This window comes from Protopterus annectens, chromosome 1.part1, assembly GCF_019279795.1.
Source record: "Protopterus annectens isolate FY-2018-M chromosome 1.part1, PAN1.0, whole genome shotgun sequence".
NCBI lineage: Eukaryota > Metazoa > Chordata > Ceratodontiformes > Protopteridae > Protopterus > Protopterus annectens.
Genome location: NC_056726.1, coordinates 549,500,025 through 549,527,735, shown reverse-complemented (window position 1 = coordinate 549,527,735; position 27,711 = coordinate 549,500,025). Strand labels below are relative to the sequence as shown.

The following is a 27,711-nucleotide window of genomic DNA, read 5'->3' as shown; positions in this document are numbered from 1 at the left end:
CTCTGTACCTTCTTAATCCCACACGTGCTTCTCTCTAAATACCTTAGCAAATCACCCAACTCAAAAGCCTATTCTACTGCCATTCTTATCAACAGATGTGTCACTGATCAGTATTTCCTCAAACTATGGAAGAAATTATACATCAGTACTCATCCACAAAAGTGAACAAAACGTTACTCTGTGCAATCACATACCCACTACCACTCTTTCCCCCATACTGAAAATGTTAGAAAAATGAATCCATAGACAACTCCTGCATCAATTACTGACAATAACTTTCTGTTTCATACAGCATGGTTTTAAACCATGAGATAGCACTGGTATGACATATCTATCATTTCTTAACACCATACTTCCCACAAACTAAAATCTCCTAACCACTCCACACTCCTGGATATCACTAAAGCCTTCAATACAGTCGCTCACAAACTATTGTTTTGTGGACTTTTTGAACATTGCCTGGACTCAACAATCCTTAACCTGTTTATTAGTTACCATTCCAACAAATCTTAGGTTGTCATCTGGTAAGGATCCCTCGTTACCTGTACAGCCAATATGCCAGGGATTTATCAGGGTTCATTTCTGGGTCCCCTTCTAGTTAACATCTTCATTAACAATATGCACAAAGCTGAGGACACTGGAACCAGAATCCAATTACTTAACGCAAATGTATAGTATATTGCCTACTAAAATTACCCTTGCATCCCAATCATCCTGAAATGTAATCTTCAACAACAACCACACTGTAAACCAAGCAAAACTCCTGGAAGGTAATAACACAATTATGAAATCTTAACAATACACTAATTGTGCTGTTGCCCAAGCCAATAAAAAACTAGGGATGCTATACATAATTGAACCATTCCTTATTCAGCAAGCACACCTACAGTCTGACCAATCTGTTTTAATCCCTAGCCTAATGTATGCAAAATCCCCAGATTTAACCAACTACTATCAAGGCATCTATCAACAGACTTGAAAGAAGTTGGATTAAAATTGCAAAATATGTCACCAATCTTCCTAACAAACCACTTTAGCACTCAATCAGCCACAATGACTAGAACTCAGCCATACTCTGAACTATTCTCAACTAAAGCCATGTTTGGTGTAATAAACTGCTCAAATAAAGGTTCTGCCACTGGCAGTTTAATAACACAATACATCCCAATGAGAAAACTCACATCTGTAGAACTGAAATACCTTGCAATCTCTAAATGCACTAACCACTTTGACCTTGCCCTTTACACAGTTCACGTTGCAAAACTCTGGAACTCCTTCCCCCTCAACTTCAAAAGAAACTACATTCAAACATTTTTCAGATTTACCTAAATAAAAAATAAGGTGTATAGGGATCTGTCATTGTGTTAAATTATGGCTACATGTTACATCGGCTCTTCTCTTGCCTCTATCAATTCACACTTGCTTCTGTAGTTTTCTAAAACTCTAAATGCTATCCTCTCACCCTTCCTTTACCCCCCCTACAATATCTCCACCGCTTTAATTTCTGCACTTATACCATATCCCCTGTCCTGAACAACCTCGTGTCTCCCTTCTCTTCATACTTATCTGCGTTCACATACAAGTCTTGTAACTTTCCTTGCTTTCAGTCCTGTCTCTAATTCCTCTATCTGCTTCCACCACTTTTCCAGAGACTATTACAACATAATAATACTATATTATAATTATAACATAATGTTATAACACTTGATATAAGTACAGTATATACCTTCCATTTACAAGCATATCTCATTTGTACCTAAGTGGCTTTATACCGATTGTGTGTTTGTACTGTATATGTGCTTGATTATCTGACTTTAAATATTAAGGTAACAGGAATTTTTCTCCCCAGGACTCTGCTGAAAAGGAGCATCTCCCCAAACAGTCCATCCAAGGCAACAAAAGGAATAAATAAGTTAGATAAAACCATGTATAATCCTTTAACATACTACCTCCTGTATTCCTGCCTAAATAATATAGAACAATGTTCAAGTATGCCTCATTGTCAAAACATAAATCAGATGTCCTTTTGTCACCAAAATAAATCAATATCCTCACTCGGTGCAATAATGCTCCAGATTGTAAACAGTCACCAACAACTCACAGGAATTTAGCAGGTGATTTACAAAGTCTGAATATTTAAATCACAATAATTCTTTTTTGGAAATATATTTTTCTCTCTTCATCCTCACTGTTTCTGCATATCCAACAGCTTCACTGCTCCCTGCAGTCACAGCATCCTGCCTTGTGCAGGTACAGGTACAGGTACCACATCACTCCCAGAAGTAGCTCATTTTCACTCTGCACTCAGACGAAACAAACTGCCTCCATGGCTCTAACCCTGATGTTATCACCAACCAAGATGTGCAGGCAGAACTGTCAGCTACTTTATTTAAATGGGATATGACATCACTAAAGAGGCTTTCAGTTTTATCTGGCACTCTTTGTTCATGTCTCTCTGCTACTGTCCTTTCTTTCCTCTGTCTGTCTTTCTGTCCATAACAATCAACAAAGCTCATTATGGCATATGCCAAACCCCTACTCCCCAGTGAATTTCTGTGGAACTCTAGGTAGGCTTCCCCCTTAAAGCTAGCCAAATAAATAAACATAAGCTTGTCTTACAGAACCCCATTATATATTATCTTTGTATTCGCTGTACTGTATTTAGAGCATCACACCATATATTCATATAATCTGACTTTGGTAACTTGGTGGACGCACTTGGTAATGGAATGACTGTTTTTAGACAAAACCCAGAATATGACAAGCCTAACGGAAAGTAATACCAATACTGGCCTAAACCCAGCATCACCTAATACAGCTGACAAAATCTGTTCCACAGACATTATGCAATGAAAATAATAATTTATAGCTCATAGTGGAAGCATTATGCAGTCTTCACAAGAATGTTGAAGTGGCCATTTTTTAAATAAACAGATGCATAAATTAGTCTGAACAAGAAAGTACAGTTGTGTACACTTACCATAAATGTAGATGTTCGAGTGCCTTCACTGTTGCAGCCATCACATTTGGGTTATCCCTGCTCAGGTAGCCCTTGGCCAGCCTGAATACCAGAGACACAGTATTTCTGTGTCGGTTGCTGTCACTTGAAGACTGATGTCAGGTCGTCAGTGGTATAAAGGAAGGCAGCTGACACCATTACATCAGTTTTTCTTGCCCTAATTGGTCAGGAGCCCCCAAAGTAGGAGGCCAGGCTCTGGTAGCAGGACCCCACCAGTGGAAAAAAATACCAATATATCCCTTGTAAGGAAAGGAGAACAACAAGGATGAAAGGTAGCAAAAAGAAAAAGGGGGAAGGAGGGAGGGAAACCAGGACTGCAACAGTGAAGACATCGAACATCTACATTTATGGTAAGTGTACACAACTGTACTATGTCCGTGTTTCACTGTTACAGTCATCACATTTGGGTAGATTCCCAAAGTAGAGGAAATGGATGAAGGCAGTAAAGGAAGCTAGGGGCTGGATAGCATGCCCTGCAAGACTGCAGAGGCAAAAGCTGCCCTAGAATTAGAAAAGAGAGGCAGGCGGTAATGTTTGGTAAAGGTGTGAACAGATGTCCAGGTGGCAGCTTCCAGGATGTCCCTGGTGGGGACTCCTCTGAGGAATGCTGCAGTGGTGAAGGCTGCTCTGATGGAGTGGGTCCTGACCCCCTTGGGGGGAGGCTTGCCATGCTGCTTGTAGCAGAAATGTATGCAGTGTGATATCCATTTGGAAATGGTTTGCTTGGAGATGGCTTTGCCCTCTGCCCCTGAAGCAAAGATAGCCAGCAGTTGATCAGATTTTCTGAAAGGTTTAGTCCTGCCCAGATACTATCTGGAGCTGTTTGTGCACATCTAGAGAGTGCAGAATCAATTCCCCCTTGTTTTAAGGGTTAGGAAAGAAGGTGGGCAAATTAATGGATTGGTTGAGAGCCACATTGGATACCACCTTGGGCATGAAGGATGGATTAGTTCTGAGGGATACCCTGTCTGCATGGAAGATGATGAAGGGTTCCACTGCCATGAGTGCTTGCAGCTCAGAGACTCTTCTGGCTGAAGTGATGGCCAGGAGGAAGGCTGTCTTCCAAGAGAGAAATTTTAGCTCTGCAGAAGAAGCTGGTTCAAATGGAGGCAGGGTGAGCTTTTCCAAGACAAAGTTAAGGTCCCAAGCTGGTGTTGGTGCCCTTCTGGGGGACTCATGTTGTTAGCCCCTCTGAGGAACTGCTTGATCAGAGGGTGTGAAAAAAGAGGCTGCTCAGTAGGAAAATGAACGGAAATAGCAGAGGTGTTAATTTTTATAGAGGAGAAAGAGAGGCCACTGTGTAGTAGGTCAGCTAAGTAGTCCAGGATGAGAGGGATGGAGGGCTGTGCCATATTAGCTGTCTTGGCCTGGATCCAGGCGCAGAACCTTTGCCATTTATCTGCATAATACTTTCTGGTGCTAGGGCATCTGGCCTCTTGGATAACATCCAGAACCTGTTTACTGAGGAGTGCAGACTGGTCAGGTTATAAGCCAAGCTGCCAAACTGAGTGTCTGCAATTGGGGGTGCATGAATTCCCCTGTCCTCTAGGTTAGGAGGTTGGGAATCTGAGGAAAATTCCATGGGGGCAGTGGGGACAGGCAGCACAGCAAGGGGTACCAGTGCTGTCTGGGCTGGTCTGGAGCTATGAGAATGGTCCTTGGTTCTTCCTCCCTTATTTTGATCAGTTCCTTGGGAATGAGAGGGTAAGGGAGGAAAGGCACAGACTGAGAGGTTTACCCAGGGGAAGGACAGGGCATCTACTTTCCATGTCATGTAGTGATGCTCCCTGGTGCAGAATTTGTTCACCTGATGGTTGGTGTGGGAGAAAAGAGGGCAACCTCTGGGGTAACCCATTTCTGAGTTATTAGTAAGAAGGTGTTTCTGTTGAGCTGCCACTCATGGGGGTCCAACAGTTTTCTGCTTAAATTGGTCTGCCAGGAGTTGAGAGAGCTTGGCAGGTACTTTGCTAACATGTAGATGCATGGAGGAGGCTGTGAAACAGAGGGTCATGGCCAGCCTGCACAGTGGGTAGGAGTGAGTCCCACCCTGCTTGTTGATGTACCACATCACTGTGGTGTTTGGTGTTGACTGTTTTGATCAGGAGAACCCCCAGGAGACAGAAGGAGTTTGAAAGCTATCAAGGCCTGCTGCACAGCCATTATCTCTTTTAGACTGATGTGCAGGGGGAGTTTCAGGGGGTTCCATTGGCCCTGTATGCACCTGCTGTCCAGGTGTGCACCCCAAGCATAGTCTGATGCGTCTGTAGTGAGGGTCTGGGAGACGGGGTGTGGGGAGAAGGGCAGTCCCTTGTTGTGGGAGCAGGCTGTTGCCCACCAAAGAAATTCCTCCCTCAGGCAAGGAATAATAGGTAAAACAGTTTCCAGATCATGTGAGTGTTGACACCAAAAGCTCTTTAGGTACCACTGAAGTTTCCTCATATGCAGTCTGGCATACGGAATAAGGAGTATGCAAGATGTCATGAACCCCAGGGCTTGCAGGATTTCCCTCGCAGAAAGCTAAGGCCTGGTGGCCAGTTGAGAGAAGTAAGCTGATAGGAAACTTTGTTTCTCTGGAGTTAGGGATGCTGTGTCCAGACTTGCTCCCAGGAATATTATCCTTTTGGTGGCTACCTGTTTGGATTTCTTTTCGTTGATTGTGTACCCTAAGGAGGGTAGGAGGTCCTTTACAAAGGCCAGGTCTCTGAGCAGCTTTTCCTGGCTGTCTACCTGAATAAGGTAGTCATCTAAGTAGGGATAAATTTGAATATTTCTTTGTCTGCAAAAAGCAATAGCTGGAGCCAGGCATTTTCTGAAAACTCTGGGAGCAGTAGATAAGCCAAAGGGAAGTGCAGAGAACTGAAAGTGCTGAGATCCTGCCCTAAAATGAAGATATTTTCTGCAGGATCTCCTGATGGGAATGTGGAGGTAGGCCTCTTTTAGGTCCAGGGTGACTAGCCAAGCGTCCTTGGACAGCATGGGTAGCAGCTGCTGGAGGGTGAGCATTTTGAATTTTGGGATCACCAAGAAGGTGTTTAGAATGGACAGATTGAGGCTGGGGTGCCAGGTGCCCTCTTTTCTGGGTACCAGAAAAAGTCTGGAGTAGAAGCCTTGGCCTATCAGCTCTGCAGGAACGTGTTCTACTACTCCCAAGGAGAGCAGGGTATGGATTTGCTCTTGAGCCTCTGCCCACTGATTTGGTGGTAGATCTGGGAACCCTTTGGGGGTTGGAAGGGTGTGGAAGGAAATTTTGTACCCCTGAGACAAAATGTTCAGAACCCATTGGTCCTTGGTAATGGTGGCCCAGGTGCTTGAGTGAAAGGAGAGTTTTCCTCCTAGGGGTATGTGATGGTGGGCAGAGGCAAGGTAGGGTGGGGGTGAGTCATTGTGAGTTTTTGCCATAAGGGGGTGGCTTAGAACTCCCTGGTTTTGAAGTGGACGCAGTCCACTGCTTAGATCTCCACAACCCATGGGACTGCTGTCTTGAAGGACTGTTTCCATGGGGCCTAGGCTGGTCCTGTTTACTAGGTGCAGAAAAGGACCAGTGCTTGGAAGGAAAATGCCTGCTGAACCTAGGGGACTGTACCTGTAAGAAATCTTTAACAGTCTGCATAGATTTTGCTTTTTCATCAATCTTTTTTAACACCTCTCCTACTTTAGTACCAAATAAGTTATCTTTGTGTAAGGGTGCTTCCAAAAACTTTGATTTGACATGGTCTGGCAGGGGTTGTTCCTTAAGCCATGCATGTCTTCTAATGACAGATCTAGTGACTGCTGCCCTGCAAGATGCTTCTAGGGCATCAAAACCACAGTGCAAAGTGTGTTTAGTTACTTGACCAGCAGACTGCATTAATTCCTGCAAATCTTTAGATTCTGCATATTTCACTTTGAGTAGGTAAACAGACTAACCCACATTATCCCTCTTTAAGCCATGAAAACAACAGTGCCTAGTGCAGTAACAGTACATAAGCTCAGACTAAAGAATAACTAATACAAACTCTTACAGGTTAATAAAAAAGCAATATGAAGAGTAAGTTCTAGAAAGGACACACTACATAAAGAAAGAACACTACTCATCATAAAGATAAAAAAAAAAAGAAAAAGAAAAACAGTGCCTCAGCCAGTAGCCCTTAATTTTGTGCAGTAAGCCTCAGGTGGCAATATCACTGAACAAATATAAATAAACAAAAACAGTTTGGTTTAAATAAAATCAAACTTTATTCTCTCCCACCAAAAACTAGCCCTGATATCTCCTCCTCCCTGTGACCTGTCAGTCACAACCTGAATGACAAGTGCATCACAATTTTGAGTTAGGGCTGAGAAATCACTTTGCAATGAAGCAGCTGGATTATAGCGTGAGCTTAGCACTGTTCAATTAAGAAATACAATTAGAAATACTCTAGAGTGAAAATTGATCTGAGGAAGTCTACAGCTCTTGAAAGGAGTTTAGTAGATTAATGTAGCTCAATAAAGTTTCTTTTTAGGTCATCCAAACTGTGTTTTTTTATTATTATTTTTTATAAAGTTAGAATGTAAAATACATGGCATAATAAATTCTAAAAATGTCTATAGCTTAGAAAGCAAAATCCTTAAATGGACCAAAAAAATCTAATATAGGCTGTGGCTGAACTACTGATGCAGTGGGCACTTTTCAGGCACTGTGCAAAAGGTATTACACTTCCTCAGTGCATTTCCCGCAGGTAATTTAGAAATGAATAGTAAGGTACTCAGCTGGAGGTACCAAACTGACTGGAAGTAACAGTTCTAGTAAGGGCACAGATCTGCATTAAGTTTTATGCTGGATTGTGTGACCATTATAAGAAGCTAGTAGCGGACACTGGAAATAAAGTCTTGTACTAAGGCACTCCTACACATGAGACCCACACTCAGGAGGACAGTAATATGACAAGAGAGGGTGTAGGAGGTTGGCATAATGGTTAAGGTGTTTACCTTGCATACACAAGGTGCAAGGTTTGGTTCTGACATGAGATAATTGGCTAGGCTTAAAATGGCCCATAAGGGCAACAGTTAGCCTAGTACTAATCTATGATCCTATGATCTTTATGAGAGCAAACAGTCAAAGCACAGTGACTTTGATAGTCTGAGAACAGCAAACACCCATCTCTTAAATGTGGACTTCAAGTATTAAAAATAAAAGTAAGCCTTGAAGTCAGCGATGAGGGTCCTAACAAATGTGCAGCATGTGTCTTTTGGTAAACACCTTTTAAATTACTGATTAAAATTATTTTCAAATCTGAAGGCGTATGTTACCACTTCCCATGCCAAATGGCCAGGTAACTTTGAATTTTAAATTCAGGTTGGACATATATTTACTGTGGTCCTAAGCTCACATACATGAATGAGAATGTGCATTTTTTAATGTAATGTTCAGTTCAGCTTATAGCTGAAAAAAGTTTTGTGTGACTTCACTTGCTGTGGGTTATTAAGCACATCTGCCCATAGGAATTAAACTTACAGACCCTGTCCTAACTCCTTGTTCTTCTTAGTGTAATCAGTGAATTATCCTTGGTATTTATTCAGTAGTGCAAACAGGCATGATCTCATGAACACAATATTTTAACAATTCAGCAGCATCCTGAAAACACATATTTTAAGAATGCACTTTTCATATAACCACACTCAGGAGAGACTCTCAGTCACACAAGATTCGTATGATTCCCATCTATGAAATGATAAGGCATACTGGCTCTATTTAACTGTTGTGTTATTAAGTGATAGCACATTATGGAGATTATTTTATCCACAGCAACACATCCATCTAGTGAATTTTAACAAAGCAAATAATCTAATGATTCAGGTGTCCTTGCAGTTCCAATCTTGCTATATAGATATACAGAATAACTAAACAGATATTATAAGAAACAGGGCTTGAGTTATCAGGTTGCATGGTTACTGTGAAATGCCCCTGAAAAATAGCTCTTGCAGCCCACAACTCAAGCAGACTGTAGATCATCAATGTTTTTTTTCCCAGTCCCTGAAAAGGAGAAAACAGAATGTAGTGTTCTTCAATTGTTACATAATGCTGGGTAAATTTATTCCTTATGACCACAAGGTGGAGAAAGAGCAATATTTTACTGGAAATGACCAGTGAACTGAAAAACAAAACAGTAACAGCATCACAGCTAACATACACTGCCATCATATTTTACTACCTGTTTCATAACAAGACAACAAACCTTGGTATATTGGATCGGGTGGGTCTACTACATTAATGTTATAAACAAGAATAGATAGATAGCCTTTAATATACATCACTTTCATGTGACAGTCCCTTTTCCAGTTTTTCCTGTACAAAAAAGAAGGCTGTCTTACCCTGAGAAGTCTGAGTCTGAACAAACGTTTTGATGAGGGTGTCTGTGGTCTGTGTGTAGAGAGAAAGTGCATAACGCAAGGACTGCAAATCCTGACTCTTCTCCAGAAACGTCTTTTTTAATCCATTTCCACCCGCATGGAAATATTGCTGAAAAACACATTCATATTACAGAGTATTTCAGACATACAAGTTTAATGTTTCAGTAATATTTTCTACTGAATGTAATAGCTGCATTCTGAACATGTTAACACTTTACTGAATCAAGACACAACAGAAGTGTGACATTTTATCTTCTTTTGTTAGTGATTTTTAAATATGAAATTTCTGGAGGTGCTAATTTCAGTTTTCCTGCACACATTTCTGAGTACACTTTGCACATAGGATTAAGGTACAGTAAACTCTCAGTTAACCAGAACAAAAAATTTAAGAAATACAGTACAATTTTCATGTGTTACACTTTCTGATTCCCGTCCTGCAGAAATTTCTGGAGGTGCTAATTTCAGTTTTCCTGCACACATTTCTGAGTACACTTTGCACATAGGATTAAGGTACAGTAAACTCTCAGTTAACCAGAACAAAAAATTGAAGAAATACAGTACAATTTTCATGTGTTACATTTTCTGATTCCCGTCCTGCAGAAACATACCTTACATTTTTAAAGTTTTGGAGTTTTAAAAAGGAAGATAGGAATCAATTCCCTCTCTCCACAACCTATGAACAAGCCAAACCAAACAAATAGTACAGGGTGCAGTATTAATGAGGCCTATTTTTAATAGTAACTCTCAAGCAACCAGAAACTACAGTTATCAGGCATCTACCAATCCCCATGGGTGCCGGTTATCCAAGAGTTTACTGTAATGAACTGTAGTCTATATATAGTCTAAGATTTGATCCCCTCTGCTTCCATTTGTCTACTGTGTGACTCTGAGTAAGGCACTTAAGCAAACATTGCTCCTGGGCTGAATTTCAAAAGATCAAAATGGATCAGTGCTCCACCCTTCTAACAAATACAAAAAAATAAATAAATAAAAGTACACTCCAATGTGAGAGACAAACCATTTCAATCCAAATGCAAAAAAAAGCTTCTTTTGCAGAATACCAATACTTTACAACACAGACATGACATAAGCTGGAAATTCAGAGGCTTATCTAACCAATAAATGTTCAACAAGTGGTTTTCTTAGCTGCAAGACAGTTCAAGACAGGCTACATTCTGAACAGCTTAATAAGTCGATAACTTAAGGCATCATTACTTCAGAGGTTTGCCAATATAGTGCTGGCACATTATATTATAACTGAAAAATTAATTAATTCAAGATGAGATCCTATGTGACCTCACCAACCCCAAAGAGAAGAAAGCTGGGGGCTGATGTACAACAGCAGGCAAGTGGCAGATATAAAAGGCACAGATCTGAGTAGATTATGCCACTCTGGGGGAAAAAGGAACTGTCTTTTTGGATACTCAGTGTAACCACTCTGCTTGGAGAAGCTCAAAATCTTGTGAGAGAGGCTGAAACGTAACATAAAAATAAGTGGTCTTGCCTCTATATTCAGAATTGGTTTAGATACAAAACCTTTTCACTGCGGGAGTCATTTCCTTGCAGTGGAGCTCCCTCTTCAGACTGGCCAGGGGAGATAATCATACGCCCCTGGCTGTGTGCTGGACAGTTGTGCTTTGTACCAGTACATAACTGGACATCCACAATGTAACTGTGTGTGCTGCTCCACCTTCTGGCTAAATGGAGTAGACAGCCATCATGGTAGCCTTAAACAGGCACAGTGCTTAATATGGTACCACTTAATAACTCTATTGTACCAGGAGACAATCAACTCTCTCATGATGAACAATGGAGACAAATGGTGGCCTGGGTACTTGGAGTGGAGAAATATCTTGCCTAATTTGAATCCAACTGATGAAACATTACTGCATATTTTCTGATAGTCTGGACTGTACATAATGAACATTTTCAAACACAAGGCTGTTCATAAATGTATTTATCACCTTGGGCCAAAGTCTAGTAATTTATTCCGCTGCTATGCATCAGACATTAGGCCATTATATTGGGTCAAGACAGATGCTGAGTTATCACATGACCACAACTTAGAAATGAGCTAGGTCAGATGAAATGGCAATAGTGAGGAAGACCTGGAATATTGAAAATTGCAGAAAGGTTGCTCTAAAAATGCCTAGCAGATTTTTCTGGTTCGGATGATTTTAACTCCTATTTCTGGAACAGTTCCTTTCACAAACTGGGGAAACAGACAGATATGAACTCTGGAGTGACATTGTTTAAGACTTCAGTTACTAATCTAACAGCAATGAGATGTAGAAATGCAGAAAATTGATAGTGCAATGACAGATATGAAAGAAAGACAAATACACAAGCTTAGGAGAGATGAAAAGGAATATGGGGAGACTAGAGCCTACCCTTTACCACCTAGAGGGCAGGAAAGGACAGGTGCTAACATTGATGTGACTACAGCTAATATGGCTGAACACCCTTTAGAGACCCCCCCCCCACCGAGGAGGTCAGAGAGACTGAGGAACCAGGGGAGGGGAGTGACATATCGCAACCACAACTACCCTGCACATTCCAGGGATAACTGGAGGGGGGAGGGGGAACAGATTCCAGTGAATGACCAGGACAACAAGTTAGTTACTTTGAAAAACAAACGTGGAGACTTTAAGGTATACAATTACAGTAACATTGCATTTAATGAACAGGTAGCAGAACTGTTTCAAAAAGGTTTAACCTGTGTACTTGACAAGAACGCTTCCCTTGACCAAACTATAACAGATCTGAAACTTTTCACTAGGAAGTTGAATATTGATTTATTTTTCAAAGGGTTGAATTATAACATGCATGAACAAAGCTGCCTAAGAAAACCCAGTACATTTAACCCCACTTTACATCCTACTATGGCTATTTTTGAAAAAATATGTGAGAAAGACATCAGAGATCCATTTAAAAAAGTGGTCAACACACAGGGTAACAACCTAAGTAAGTCAGAGATGACATTATTAAAAGACCTCTCTCAAAATTCAGAAATACGGGTCATGAAACCAGATAAAGGCAGGGGTCTTGTGATTCTGAATTATGATACATATACAAACAAAATGTTTAACCATTTGTTTGGGGATGCATACAGGGAAATCAGTTTAAATGAGAAAAACATTTGTTACAACAAAGTTGACATTATACTGGAAGAACTGCTTACTATTGCAAATTAAACTGGAAGAATACCATCTGATGCCTGTAAGAAATCCCAAAATACCAACAATATTTGGGATCCCCAAGATTCATAAAGATTTAGAAGACCCTCCACTGAGACCCACTGTTGATGCTCGTGCATAAAACTTTTCCTATAGCGAAATACATAGATGGTCAACTAAAGGGTGTATTGTTACATTGCCCCTGGATACAAAAAGATTAATGGGATTTCTTGTTGAAAATCAACAAAAAGATGAACAAAGACAACCTTGTCTTTATGACAATTTGACATTAAAGATCTATTTTCTGTGATTCTACATGAAACTGGTATAAACTGGTTTTACCACTATCTCTGCCAGTATTCAACACTCAGTCACAACTGTATTCTTAAACTAAGAACATTAATGGAAATTGTTCTCGACACTAATAATATAACTTTTGAACATCAGTTATTCAAACAGGTTCAAGATGTGGCAATGAGAGCAGCATGTGCCCCCATTTTTGCCAACATTGTACTAGCATACTGGGAAATAGAGTTTATATTCAACAGTCCCTTTGCCAACGACTGGTCATTTTATGGCAGATTCCTTGATGACATCATAATTTTTTGGCTAGAAGACAAGGGGAAAATTAGCCATTTCTTGAGTATTTGGACAACAGTACTGAGTTTTTAGCATTTACACATTCGATTACTGAACCTTCTTGTCCATTACTTAGATATAACCATTGAAAAAGACCCTGTCAAATGACAGTTCAACTCCACCATCTTCTGGAAACCCACATTCTCAAATAGCCTTTTACATTTTGATAGCTGTCACCCCTACACCAAAAGAAGGCATTGGTAAAGGGACAGGGGGGGCTAGACTGGCTAGGATGATTTCCGAACAAGAAGAGTTTATCACATAGATGAACATCCTGGGAGATATGCTGGAAATAGTGGCTACCCTGTGAGTTATGTGGGGAACATTCTCCAAGAAGTTACAAAGAAAAGGTTGCGTGGACATTTTTCACCCCTGCTTCGAACAGGGGGAGGTATTCAAAATGAGGTAGGACAAGTTAGTAGTAGTATCTTCAAGAAATCAGCTATTTTTAAGTTTAACCAGTATTTTTATAATATTAAGAATATCATTCAACACAATTGGAACATCTACAGCATTGAAGCAGACCAGGTACAGTTAGTAGGACCAGCCCCGAACATTTTATACAAAAGAGATTGTAGTATAAAAAACATGTTGGAGAGACAAAAATGGGCTGGACAAAGGTGTAGGTATGGCTAAATGTGGATACTGTTTACAGTGCCAGCACATTCTTGAAGGGAAAGACATTTTGATCCCTAACTATGGGAAATGTATTATAAAAGGCGAAATGTCATGTAACAGCAAAGGCATGGTGTATTTGGCTCTATGCTAAAAATGTCCTTGTTACTACATTGGCAAAACGAAAAATGAATTATGGAGTAGGATCTATCAGCATTATGATATTAATAGGAGGGATGAAAACAATGCATTAGCAGTCCATATTAATGCCAATGAAGAACATAGCTTTAAGTTTGTTGTTATTGAACAAATTAATTTAGGAGAAAGAGGGGACCCTTGAATGACTTCCTGGAATTAGCAGAACTGAAATTGCAAATTAAAACAAATGCAATAGTGATCCAAGCACTAAACAGTCCTGTGTCCATCAGTTCTGTTTTAAGATTGAAAGCACAATTTTTTCTATAAAGAAGGTTTTAATATGTCAAACTGTTTTTAAGAGTGTTCACTTGTGAAGTTATGTATTCCTTTGTTTGTTCTTATGCAATGTATGTGTTTTAGAATAGATATTTTGTTATGCTTTTATATTATGCTTTACATTTTATGGCATTGTTGCTTTAAGAAATTTCATTATTTGTAGAGGTGATTGTTATATGTTTTATATAAAAGGGATGTTGGGTAATGTGTACTTCATTCTGAGGAAGTTTCCATTAGAGAGACGAAAGTGCTCAATTAACAGTATTTTTGAGTGGATCTGGACCTCGGTTCTTCTTTTTTCTGTGGATTATTAGTTGGTGTGTCTTTAAGAAATGAGATGTAGCTAAAATGATGTTCGTGCTTATTACTGCAGTAAACCATGGAATGACCGGCAGGCCAATTGATGAGAAAAGCTATTATCTTAAACAGTTACAAGCAAGCAAAATCTGAGGGTAATGCTACTCAATGCTAGAAGTCTAAACCTCAAAATGCACTCACTCGAGGCACTCCTTAAAATGGAGAACATTGACATCTGTGCAGTGACAGAGACCTGGTTCAAAGCTCCAGAGAGCACCCCTGCATTACCAGGCTATAATTCATACCACACCTTTTGGCCACCTAACCAGGAACGAAGCACTAAAGGTGGAGGCGTGTCCATATTCATTAAGGATATCCACACCTCCAGGCTAGTTGCACAGTATAATGCATCCGAGATTATCCAAGTGCAACTAACTCTGGGCAAGACCACAATCCAAATTGTAGCTTGCTACAGACCCCCGACCATGACCCAGGATTCCCACTCCTCATTTCTTGATACACTGGAAAGTATTAGGGTACAACCCAACACCCTAATAATGGGCAATTTCAACTACCCCACCATTAACTTTGAAAACTACTCACGTACCAACTCTTTTGCTCAACGTTTTCTGGAATTCATAAATTCCAACACCTTGGATCAACTTATTCACACCCCCACCAGGGGCAGCAATATCCTAGACCTGGTCATTACCAACATGGGCAACCGGTGTTCCACACCAGAGGTCAATTCCTTGTTGGTCAGATCCGACCACAAGCTAATCACCCTAGACATCCACATCCCACCCCCACCCCCAATTAGGGAAACCACAGTAAAAAACTTCTCCAAAGCCATCTTCACCCTTCTTAAGACAGAAGTGGCAAACGTCATGACACCCATGCAGATGGACAATAGAGGTACGACTGCTGAATCCTACACAAATGCACTTTATAAGCACTTACACGAGTGCATGGATCATGCTAACCCTAACAGAACCAAGATGCTATTCTCCAAACAAAGGAAGCCAATCTGGTGGACCTCTGCCATAAACAAACTCTGCAACAGAAGAAAGAAACTGTTGCAAAAAAGAGTAAAATCCCATGACTGGAGGAACTCCCTAATCAACCTCAGTAAGAAGCTGAGATCCCTTATAAAATCCTCCAAAGCCAGTTATGAAAACAAAATTGCCACTGACTCTAAAGACAACCACAAAGCATTCTATAGCTATGTCAAGAATCTCAATGGCAACACTCAGATCTGCTCTGAGTTACAGCACAATGGCACTAAATATACAGAACAACTGGCAGATAGGTTCAGTGCTAACTTTACCCCTTTCTCACACCCTAGAGGGCCCATCTCTATACCGGAAGAATGCAAAGTTCCTATAATCACGGCTGTATGAGTAAAAAACACACTCTCCAAAGCCAAGAACACAGCATCCATGGGACCTGACAATATCCCAGGCTGCATTCTACATGAACTACAGAATGAACTGGCACCCTACTAAGTACCATGTTCAATCATAGCTTCACCTCAGGCTTTGTTCCCACTAAATGGCGCAAGCCACAATGGACCCTGGGAACTACCGCCCCATTAGCCTGATGAGCTTGGTCTGCAAGGCCATGGAACGTATCATCATGGAACTCATAAACAAAGACACTGGTAATCTCCAAACTCTGGACCCTACCCAGTTCAGGTTTGTAAAAGGCAGATCATGTCTCCTAAACCTGATTGACTTCTTTGAAGCAGTCACCAAAGCCATAGATGAGGGTAAGGTGGTTCACACGGCTTATCTAGATCTCGCCAAGGCTTTCGACACCATCCCCCACTCTGGAATTATAGATAAGCTCACTAAACTAGGTATAAATCCCTATGTCACAAGATGAGTTGCCAAATGGCTCACGGACAGAACCCACACTGTGAAAGCAGCAGACTCCAAATCCGACTTCAGACCAGTGACAAGTGGAGTACCACAGGGTTCAGTCCTAGGTCCTCTCCTGTTTGGTATCTACTTCTCTGAAGTACAGGCTAACACAGACGGTCTTTGGCTATCAAAGTTTACAGATGACTGCAAACTAGGAGCCATAATAAACCCATAACCGAAATCCCTAACGATGTGGACATACTACAAAAGGGCCTCACTGATACAGATGCCTGGTGTCAAAGCCATGGCCTGAAGCTTAATGCCAAAAAGTGTATTGTCATCCCCTTTGGTAAAAACTCTGTACCCATGAACTACCACATAAGTGGTAGTCTACTTAATGCCAAAAGTGTGATGAGACCTTGGGACACAGGTGGACAGTAGTCTCTCCTTTGATAATCACATTGCCACAGTGGTCAGGAAATCCTTCTACGTGGCTCACCTCATCACAAAAGGTTTTTCATCCAGAATAAAAGAGGTCATTGTTCCCCTCTACTCATCACTCATTAGACCCATTATAGAGTACAATGCCCCTTTTGGTATGTACCTCATAAGACATCTACAACAACTGGAAAGGCCACAGAAATACCTCACAAAGAGGATTACTGGCCTCAAACAGACGCCCTACGCAGACCATCTCAAAAAACTCCAGCTTTACTCTGTCGCATATCACCTACTCAGAGGTCATCTCTGCCTAACATACAAAGCTATGTCAAACCCAGAGCTGTTGGACATGCTCCACTTAAAGAAATCTCAATCCCTCCAAGCTACACACTCTATGGACCTAAACCTTGTCACCACAATAAACAGAACATGCTGGAGGGATAGATTCCTGTCCCAGAGACTTCCCATACTCTGGAACAGACTACCTATCTATGTCAAACAGAGCTCCTCATTAGCACTCCTCAAGAAAAATCTTGATGATTGGATGGGAAATAGGAAATTCACCCCAGGGACCACTTCTGTGGCTCTGCTCGACAGGGGCACAGGAAAATAATTTTCTTGGGTGGCGAAAGCCAGGGTACCTTGTTGGCTAGGCTTATATAGGCTCTAGGGCTAATAGCCTAGTACCTACCTATGAACCTATAAACATTTAATGTGCTGCCATTAGGAAGTCAGTACAACTTAGTAGACTGGAATGTGGCAGCTATGCTATTCGATGAACTGAAGATTTAGGTTCAGCTGTGGAACAAGTCTGGCAAGGTCATGGACATTCAGATGTTCTGGTGATGTTGGGAGGGTAACAGTGTCCAGGTTGTATTCTCAGCAAGGAAACAGCAATACTGGCTATAGTTGGGGATAATGATGTGAGATAGAAGGAACACTCTTGAGTACATGAATGCGGCAGGCATATACTTCGAGGAAACAGTGTTGGAAGTTTCTGTCAGAAACGAATTAACAAATATAGGTGAGATCTCTTTGACAAATCGTTCCAAAGTGTGAAGCAATGGAAATAGATATCTGACTGGATACACTGTAGGCACTGAATATCATTAGGGTGCAATGGTTAAGCAAGCATTTTTGATACGACTTTAAAGGTCAGGATAAAATGTTTAGCCCTATAAATTGGGGTACTTTTCTCCATTTTCCAAAATTTGTCAGGAGGATGTATTTCAATTATAGAAGGACTGTGAGCTTCAGCCTCCTATGCTAGGATACTGGAAAGCAGACATTTATTTTATTTTACATTTGTTTATCAGGAATGTTCAACTGGGACAGAGCCTATTTTCAGCTGAGGCCCGGGGAGAAACACTCAAGACTCATGTCTTTGGAATATCCTATAGCAGAATCGCCGATTCAACAGCAGCAGTATGGATTCTGAACTCTAAATGAGCTTTTTCTCTTTGCATGAATAGTACAGGCATTATTGCAGTTTGCCAGTACAGTCTACAATCATTTTATAGAACTGTAGAAGGAATATGAATGCATATCTCTGAATGTCTTGATGGAGATACTACTACCGTATGAGGTCCTAGGATGATGCCACAGAATCTAAGCAATTTCAGATAGAGATTTACATGTGTACTATTTGTGAGTCAATTCAAGCTGGTTCCAAAATTCTACAGGAGTGTGCATTGTCTCCTCTTGATCAGTATTTGTCATGGGTTGGATACCTTGGTGTAGCTTTGGTTTCCAGAACATCCAGTCTGGAGATGCAAGGTCTGCAGTTTTGCTATTAGCAGACAATGTTGTCCTTTTGGCATTAAGTGACTGTAATCTCTTGTATATACTAGAGTTGTTTTTGCTAGCAAATGGGATAAGACTCATCACTTCCAGACAGGCATCATGTTTATTTACTGGAAAAACATGGAATGTTCTTTGATAGTGCAGGCAAGAATGGAGCAGCTACCTCAAGAAGAGGAGTTTGCATGTCATGGACTCTTGTTCGTGAGTGAGGGCAGATGGGACTGGAAAAATGAGTAGGTGGATAGCTACTGTGGCTGCAGTACTGCAGGTGTTGTACCAGACTGTGGCAGAAAAGTGAAAGTTGGTTCACATGAAGCTCTGTTTCCTAGTCAGAATTTGCCACCAACCTTACCTGTAAGTATGAACTTTGGGTACTGACAGAAGCGGTGAGACCATACATACATACATGCAGAACAAATTAGGTTCCTTCACAGTGCTGTTGGGCTCACTCTTCATTGCAGAGTAAGGGATATCCGCAGTCAAGAGGATCTTGGAACAGAGCTGTCTGCCTTCTGGGCTGACATGTGTCATTTGAAGTGATCAAGGCATGCCTTCTGGGCTGAGATGTGTCATTTGGAGTGGCAAGGCACCTTGTGAGGATCCTCTAGGCAACTTTGCAGAAGGTGTGCCAAGCATGCCCCCACTAGAAGAAGGCCCCAGTACAGACCCAGAATGTGCTCAACTGATAATCTTTTCTGCTTACTTAGGAATGCTGGTGAATCCCACATAATACTCTGGGGAATGTTGTAGGAGATAAACAAGTATGTGCTTTGCTCAATTTGCTCCCATCCATGCCCTCACAGACATGTTTTTTTTTAATTGATAGACTGATGCAGGATACCATGTTTTTTACTTCAAATTTGCAAAAATTAATGAAAATAACTTTTTCATTAGTACAAAGTAACACATTGTTACTGTACTTTGAGCTTGTTTGCACTCAGGTTTTGCTCTGACAGAATATTTGAAAACTGAGCTGAGTTGCTATCTCCCAGTTTATCACAATTTGTCAAAGAGGATATGAGTTGGTTATTCCTATATTTTTTATGTACCAGATCACTGTGGTGGTGCCTGTGAAAAGTTAGCAGGTCCCAGCAAACCAGAAATAATTTATGATTTTCAAACCATACGTTGCTGCCAACATGTTTCTGACATTTATGTGCTTCTGTCCGTCATGAGGGCTCCACAGACCTTGCCCTTTAATCCCCATTGAAGACAGCTTCCCAAGCTGGATCTGAAGCATCTGTGGTTATAGACTGGAGAGGGATCATGAGGGAGAAAGAGACACTTGGAATTCAAGAAATCTTGTCCACTCACCAGATAATCTCCCTTTTTACATATCCCAAAACAGGGATCTGAAAAGATAAAGGGTGAAGATACTGTGTCCAGACGGACCTGAGGTACTATTGTCTCTTTCTCACGTTGAGTCTGGCAAAGTGAAGCATGAGAATCAACAATGCCATGTACCCCAATATCCTGAGAAATTCCCTTGAAGATACCTGGATTTGAATGGAGAACTCTAGGAAGAACGGTCACAACATCTCTACTTTGTCTTGAGAAATAAAGGTTCTTCCAGGGGAAGAATCTATCAGACACTCCAAGAATACAGTTCTGTGAAAAGGGATGACAGAAGATTTTTCAGAGTTGAATTGAATCCCCCCTCCCCCATCCTGGCCTATTTACTCCATCCAGATTACTTTTTTATTTTTTTATTTTCTCACAGTTTGCTTTACTCTCCAGTTTTTTCTTACATTCACTCATTCATAGGAACATAGGATCATATGAAGTTACTAGGTTATTGGCCTTGAGGCCCTTATAAGCCTAGCCAAGAGTTTAGCCTAGGTTTAGACAAGTCAGCAGCCAAAATCCATGTCCAGCAGACACACAGGTGGAATCCCAGGGATGTATTTTCTGTTTCCCATCCAGTTATCCAGGTTGCACTTAAAAAAAAAGGATAATGGGGTACTTTGCTTGATGTGGAGAGGGAGTCTATTCCACAGATGGGGGAGTCTCTGGGATACAAATCTGTCCTGCCAACAAGTCCTATTGATGTCACAGACCAGGTTTCGGTCACGCATGTGGGTTACTCGAGTGGAGCTTCACTTACAGATATGCAGCAGTCCTATCAAGGCAGGGTCTGAGATTGCTTTCTATGCCAGACAGAGGTCACCTCTGAGGAGTCTGTATGAAACTAAGTAGAGGGACAGGGCTTTTAGCTTATCTGTGTATGGTAGATGCTTGAGGCCCTGGATTCTTCTGGTGAGGCACTTCTGTGGTCTCTCCAGCTGCTGCATGTGCTTTGCAAGGTACATGCCAATGGGGGTGATGTACTGAATAACTGGCCTTATAAAGGAAGAATACAGGGATGCTATGATCTCCTTGTCCCAGGATGAGATACCTTTACTTATGAGGTGGGCCATGTAGAAAACTTCCTGTACAGCAGAAGCAACATGGTGGTCAAAAGTCAGGTTGCTATCAACCTGGGTGCCCAAATCCCCCACAACTGATTGCATGCTTAGGATGTTACTGTGATAATATGTGGGGATGTCACTCTCCCCAAAGGAGATGATGATGCATTTTTTGGCATTCAGCTTGAAGGCATGTTTCTAGCACCGGTCATTTGTTTGGAAAAAAACCCTCTTGGAGGATGTCCACATCATTTGGGGAATTGATGACCATGCCCAGCTTGCAGTCATCTGCAAACTTGGTCAGCCACAGCCCACTGGTTTTGGTCTGCACCTCCGAGAAGTATATCATGAACACCAGAGACCCCAAAACCGATCTCTGGGGTACGTTGCTCGTTATGGGTCTACTGCTTGAGGTGTCTTCCCCTATTTTGATTATGTGGGTTCTATCAGTCAGCTAGTTTGCTACCCATCTGTTAACATAAGCATTGATGCCTAGTTGAGAGAGTTTATCTATTATGGCCAAGTGGAGAATAGTGTTGAAGTCTTTGGCAAGTAAAAGTAGGCGATGTGCACTGTCTTTCCCTCGTTCATGGCTCTGGTGACTGTCTCAAGGAAGCTAATCAAATTTAACAGACATTACCTCACCATGACAAAGCCAAACTGTGTGGGGTTGAGTGTTTGGAGGTTGCCAATGTCCTTGTTAATAAGGTTCATGATAATCCATTCCATGGCCTTGCAGATCAGGCTAGTTAGGCTGATGGGTCTATAATTTCTGAATTGGTGGATGCTCCACCTTTGTGTAAATGGATGACAGTGGCTGTCTTCCACTCGGCTGCGACAAAGTGGGTACTCAGGCTTTGGCTGAATAAGGTGCCAAATGGTGTTGCAAGTTCATGCCCGAGTTCATGTAGGATGCAGCCTGGGATGTTATCAGGTCCCATGGAGGCTGTAATTTTTGCCTTTGAAAAGGCAGTGATGAACTGTTCCCTAGAGATAAGGGGAGGCAAAAGCTCCATTTGTATCATCATTATATCACCCCAGATGGGACTCAAATCCAGAATCCTGGCTTAGAAGGCAATGCCTTATCCATTAGCCCACTTGAGCCTCACAAATAATCACCCCTGCCATGTCTCGAACCCAGGCCGCTGAGAACTACAGCATTATGCATTAGCCCACTAGGTCACTCAGCTCTTCATTCAATACATTCTCTCTAGACAACACTCTGATAACTGTAGGGGAAATAACTGTATTAAGCCAAGGATCAGGAGGCTGCCCAGAAGGCACAGGGGTTCACAATGCTCTGAAGTACATTTTAAACAACCTTTTCACCCAGTGATGGCCTGAACAAAAAATGATAACTATGGAAAAGCATTCAATGTTCCTTTTTTATTTTTCCTGCGTCCTTTCAACACACCCTACCTGACCAAAACTAAACTGTATTAAATGGGTAGGAAATAAATGCATTAAGCTGGGGATCTGAGGGCTAGTAGACCCTCACAAGCCAAGGGGTTATATATGCCCCGAGGTGCATTTTAAAGCTTTTTCCAAAAATTTTAATCCAGTAATGGCCTTAACAAAAATCACAAGTATGGAAAGAAATTCAATATTACTTTTGTTTCTTGTATCCAAGGCTTAGTTTTCAAAGCTAACAAAACAGCGGTTCACAATAAAGTGAGAAGACAAATGCTTGCAAGCATACATAAATAATATCTGGGAAAAGTACATCCCTCCCTACCCCCTAAAAAAGATACTTGCCATGTGTATAACCCACTCTGGTATTAGACTGTGATGAAAATAAAGGCAAAAAATGACCAAATGACCACAGTAATATTTAAAGCTGCTGCTGTTATATGTATATACAGCATGCTTCCTTGCCCCTAACCCCAAAAGACAGCCACTATCCATGTAACTTTATGATCTCTGACTAGGATGAAACTGAATAAATATAAAATAGAACATAATATATACCAACTTGTTTTAGTCAGTTATATATAAAACAGCATGCTTCCTTACCTTCACCCAAAAGATAGCCACCTGTATATGCATCTGATGTTTGACTGTGAGGAAAGTGAAACAATAATGATCACAGTAATGCTTCCAGCTTGCTAGTCCTAGTCGCTTGCAGTGTTCCTATACAAACTATAGTGGTGCTCTGTGCACACCCCTGAGGTCTGTGAGGAAAATTAATGAAATAATGACTATAGTGTTCTCAGACAAACACAAGATATATTGCCCTCTGCATACCTTTGAGATTTTGGAGGTACATTGAAGAAATAATGACATCATTCCAACCTCAGGCACCACACAGTGACTTCTGTGTACAGCTCTGAGAAGGGCTGTTTTTAAATTAGGTGTAAGGAGTTCAAGGCAGAGGCCACTACCAAGTCTGTGTCAAAATTCACTTATACAGCCTTTGGATATGGGGTCTGCCAGGTATGCACTGAAGGTATGAATAATCTGTGATGCATTTTATGCCTGCTTTTTTCTGGGAGATGTCTGTTTAAACTGAGCAACTGACAAGTGGGTCAGCTACTTTCATCCAGACTACCCTACTTCAGACATTTGATTGTGGCAGTAGTGGATGTCCATGTAATGTATTTCACCTTCGTTCCACACAAACTGTAGCCTCATATTAAAGTGTTCCAAGTTGTTTCACTCAAATTACATTAGTAATGCAAAGCTAGAATAATTATCAAACAGCAGCAGTCAGTCATTCACCTCCACAGGCAGCCCCAGCAATTATATCTACTTTGTAGCTGCATATCAGGTGTCAAATTAAGCAGTCTGTCTTGCGTCATACAAATGCAAAGCTAGAGTGTGATTGTTTAAAGGAAATCTCCACTTTAGAACTCCAAAAGTGTGTTATTTTCAATGCATCTTTTTTTTCTAACCTAGGTTAATGTCTCAAAATCAATGTGCTTCTTTTACAGTGTTAATGCATTTCCCACAAATTGTGGTCAATTGGGCCTGCCATAGTAACGTGATCTTGTTTTCTTGCTTTCATTCCTTCTTCCTAGAATCCAGTTCAAGTCTTCTTTATATGAGTCATGCTAGATATAAGGAAATGGTGGTGTTTTCTCATTCCACATTAAGACAGAATGGCAGGAGTGTAAGGCACTGTCATCTTAAACACCTTCTGTAACAGAGCTGCTTTTGTGGTTCCTTCAGCGAGATTCATTTATGTGTCTACCAGAGCTTGTGCTATGTTATAAGTCACTGTTATAAACCTCCAGCAAAAGAAAACAGCTAAATAGCAGGCTTTTGTAAAGGAATTATTTTGTAGTTGAGAGACACCCCCCCCCCAACCACACACACACACTCTTTCCAGAATAAATAGGCTTTTATAAAGGAATTCTTTTACACTTCTGTTCTCTAGAGGAACAGACCCCCCACATACACACTCTACTTGCAGTGTCAAAAATCTCACTACAGTTTGCTGTATCGTGCAGTTGACAGTTACTACTGAAAAAGGAAAGTAGTTCAAAGAAAGTCTGTCGGTTGCTTCCCAGTGCCTACAGTGGCAATTTTTTTCTTGTAAATTATGCAAAATACTAGTTTCATAATTATTTCTATCATGTTCATTTACCATTTTTTTTTCTATTTATTTTTTATTTATATTTTCTTAACCAGGAAAGTAAAATGTTCCAAGTATCCTGTCAACCATGACCAGCGGATACAATGTCAAAGACAATAATAATTAAGAAATGCACTTAGCAATACAAAGGAAAACATACTGCCATTAAATCATTTGACAAAAATTACATGTGCAAGACATAGCCAAAGTCTGATAGTGAATAAATAAAACGTTAAACAAGATTTGCAAGAATGCATACATAATAATGTTTAAATATACAATTTTAACATCATTATAAATAATGAATTGTATGCAAGCATACAGAACAGCTCACTAAAGTGTAATATAATGTTTGACTAGAAATCAGCTAGTGAACATCGCAAGGCTTCACAAAAGAAAAGGAGGGAGTAATTACATTTGCATCAATTTTGTTGTCCTAAAAACCTGCACATTTTAGAATGGAACAATCAGTGCAGTGGAACCTGAGAACTAGTATACCCTTGTGTTAGCCCATATTTCTATTAAGCTTGCATTTACCTTCTTTGGACTGATTGCCGCTGAGCATTTTATTGAAAGTAAGTCTGTTTATCACTGATATTTTCTGTTGGATCATTCCAAAGCAGGGAACTATTTTGGAGAAAGCTGTTTTCACATATACCAAGGGTAGATGGAGGCCTGAATAAGTGAATATCATCATTATTTCTACAACTACAGGACTAGTCCCTCATCTGCTGCCTACTTTGGAGTCTTAGACTGTAGCTATTATCATTTATTATTTTGTAGATGAGTATATTGAACTATAAAGTAGATCTAACTTTTTTTTGTAGCCAGTTGTACATGTAGAGGTCATGTACCGATGCCTTTGCTTCTTAGCTGGGTGTATGAATCAGTGCTGCGATGTTCTGCAAAGCTTTTGAATGGATAAAGTACATAACAGGGACAGAGGGCAGCAGAATATCACACGCACTTCCACAGCACAGTATTCAGGTTTACATTCTACCATCAATCCATCATTTAGTTGCTACATTCATTTAAATGACTTCAATAGCATGAAAAAGATTCAGTTATTTCCATGCATTCCTGAAACAGCATAACTTGTTCACCTTCTATCAATGGTACTTGCTTCAAAGAAGGCACCACCTTAAAGCATGGAAAATCTCACTTTACTACAGTGCCATCTTTTTTACCCTAAGCATTTGTATAATGAGACTATGGAGGCTGTGTCAGGGCTGTGTTCTGAGAGACAGCCTTAGAAGACTATCTGCAAATATACAGAGCTGAGTATATTTTTCTTTATTATAGAGTTTAATTGTTGCTTAGATATCTGTTGTCTCACTGTTCTGAGAGACTGATCTGCAAATATACAGAGCTGAGTATATTTTTTGGCTTAATAGTTGTACTATATTAGTGGTTGCTCAGATCTCTGCTGAAACTGTCTTTCCCACCCTCCCTGTTTTTGGTTTGTAGTTAAATTTGGTGGCTTTTGCAGTGCCCACCCCACTGTAGATTTGATCTAGGACACTCCCCCAGTCCCATTTTTACCTAATAAACCCTTTCTGCACTTGCTTTTAGTCCTTTTTAATTTATTGTCCATCTACATGGGTGTCCTTTTTAATTTAATTGCATTTTTCAAACTGTGTGTGGACTAATATTGCTACATACTCGTGTGCTAGCTTGCACTGCATGTGAATTGTTTTTACTACTGTTTTTGCTACTTTTCTGAAAAAAAAAAAAAAAAAAAAAAATTGTAAGCCTGTTTCCTACCTTTCCTGTAACTAGTGTTCCAGATACAGATTTGCTGTATCCAGGACTGTTTGTCAGCTTCTGAGCCCCCCAAGCCTTTCTGTGTTGGAGGTTAGCCTTCTAGCTTATCAGTGGGAGTGGTAAGCATTAGGTAACCTGTCTACCACATAAGGAGTGGTTCTGGCCCAGAATTTGTAGTTATTGGCCGTTTGGGCAATCTTCCATCTCTCTCAACTTTCTGATTTGAAAGCCTGCATTTGCACTTGTTTCTGTCCTGTAACTCGTCTAGTGCAGATACAGATTCTTAGTTTTAGCACTTAAATTTGCTTATTCATGCTCAGCACTTGTTCAGAACTTGTAAGCACTAAATAATCTACTAATTACTATAGCACTCAATCTTCCTCATTACCTAGAGGAAAACAGTTTTTGTACTTACTTTTCTCACTGGCGTTGAGAAAAACAGCTCTTGTACTCACTTTCCTCACTTATCTAGAGGAAAATAGTTTTTATTCAGGCATGTCCAAGGGTCAGCTCCCAGTGTTCTCCCCTGTCTATCTGATGAATCTGGGCATCTTGAGGCAATGTCGAAATTGCCTCATGTACACAGACAACCCTCTCCTCCTACCACCCAACACTACAACCTGTGAGAGATGCACTTATCTAGCCAAACTGGAGGTAAAGCTCTCTCCAACCAAGACTGAACCTGACAAACATTTGCACCACACCACACTCATCACATAGTCTCACTACGTCTACACCACCAAAATCCACACATAGAAACTCAAAAACATTCGCGGAGGCTCTCAGTAATAATCTGCCTAAGCAACAGAGACCTCCAAAGCAGAAAGACAAGCAACCTCCATCCCCCAACACAACCCAAATGACACATAGCCCACAGACTCAGTGTGCCACTCAAACACAGCCAATAAGGCAAAACAACATACCCAACACACTAGTCATAGGTGACTATATAGTCAGGCACACTGATGTCCCACTCACCAGGCTAAACAAGGAGAAGGTTACTGTCAGCTGCCTGTTGGGTGCCAGGATCCGCCACATAACCCACGCACTCGGGTCACTCCACAACACGCACAAATATGACTCTATCATTGTCCATGTTGGTGTGAATGACCTGAGATGTACCTCCTTGGACTACATAAGAGACATGGAAGAGCTCTCCGATCTTGTAGCTCAGGCAGGTATGACCCTAGCCCTGAGTGGCATTCTGCCATTGCCCAGAATGATACTGCAGTACAAGGACAAAATGACTGACTTCAACAATTGGCTAAGCTTC

The 27,711-nt window shown here is 40.9% G+C and overlaps 1 protein-coding gene across 9 annotated transcripts in view; it reads right to left on the bottom strand.

The window, feature by feature from the left end:
- LOC122806326 (protein unc-13 homolog B-like) overlaps positions 1-27,711 on the bottom strand; it is a 2,554,726-nt gene that overhangs the window by 95,715 nt on the left and 2,431,300 nt on the right. For all 9 annotated transcript variants that reach the window (XM_044076650.1, XM_044076675.1, XM_044076685.1 and 6 more), the window contains one exon: positions 9,350-9,497. In XM_044076650.1, coding sequence (XP_043932585.1) covers positions 9,350-9,497 — 148 coding nt within the window. The remainder of the gene's footprint in view (positions 1-9,349; positions 9,498-27,711) is intronic.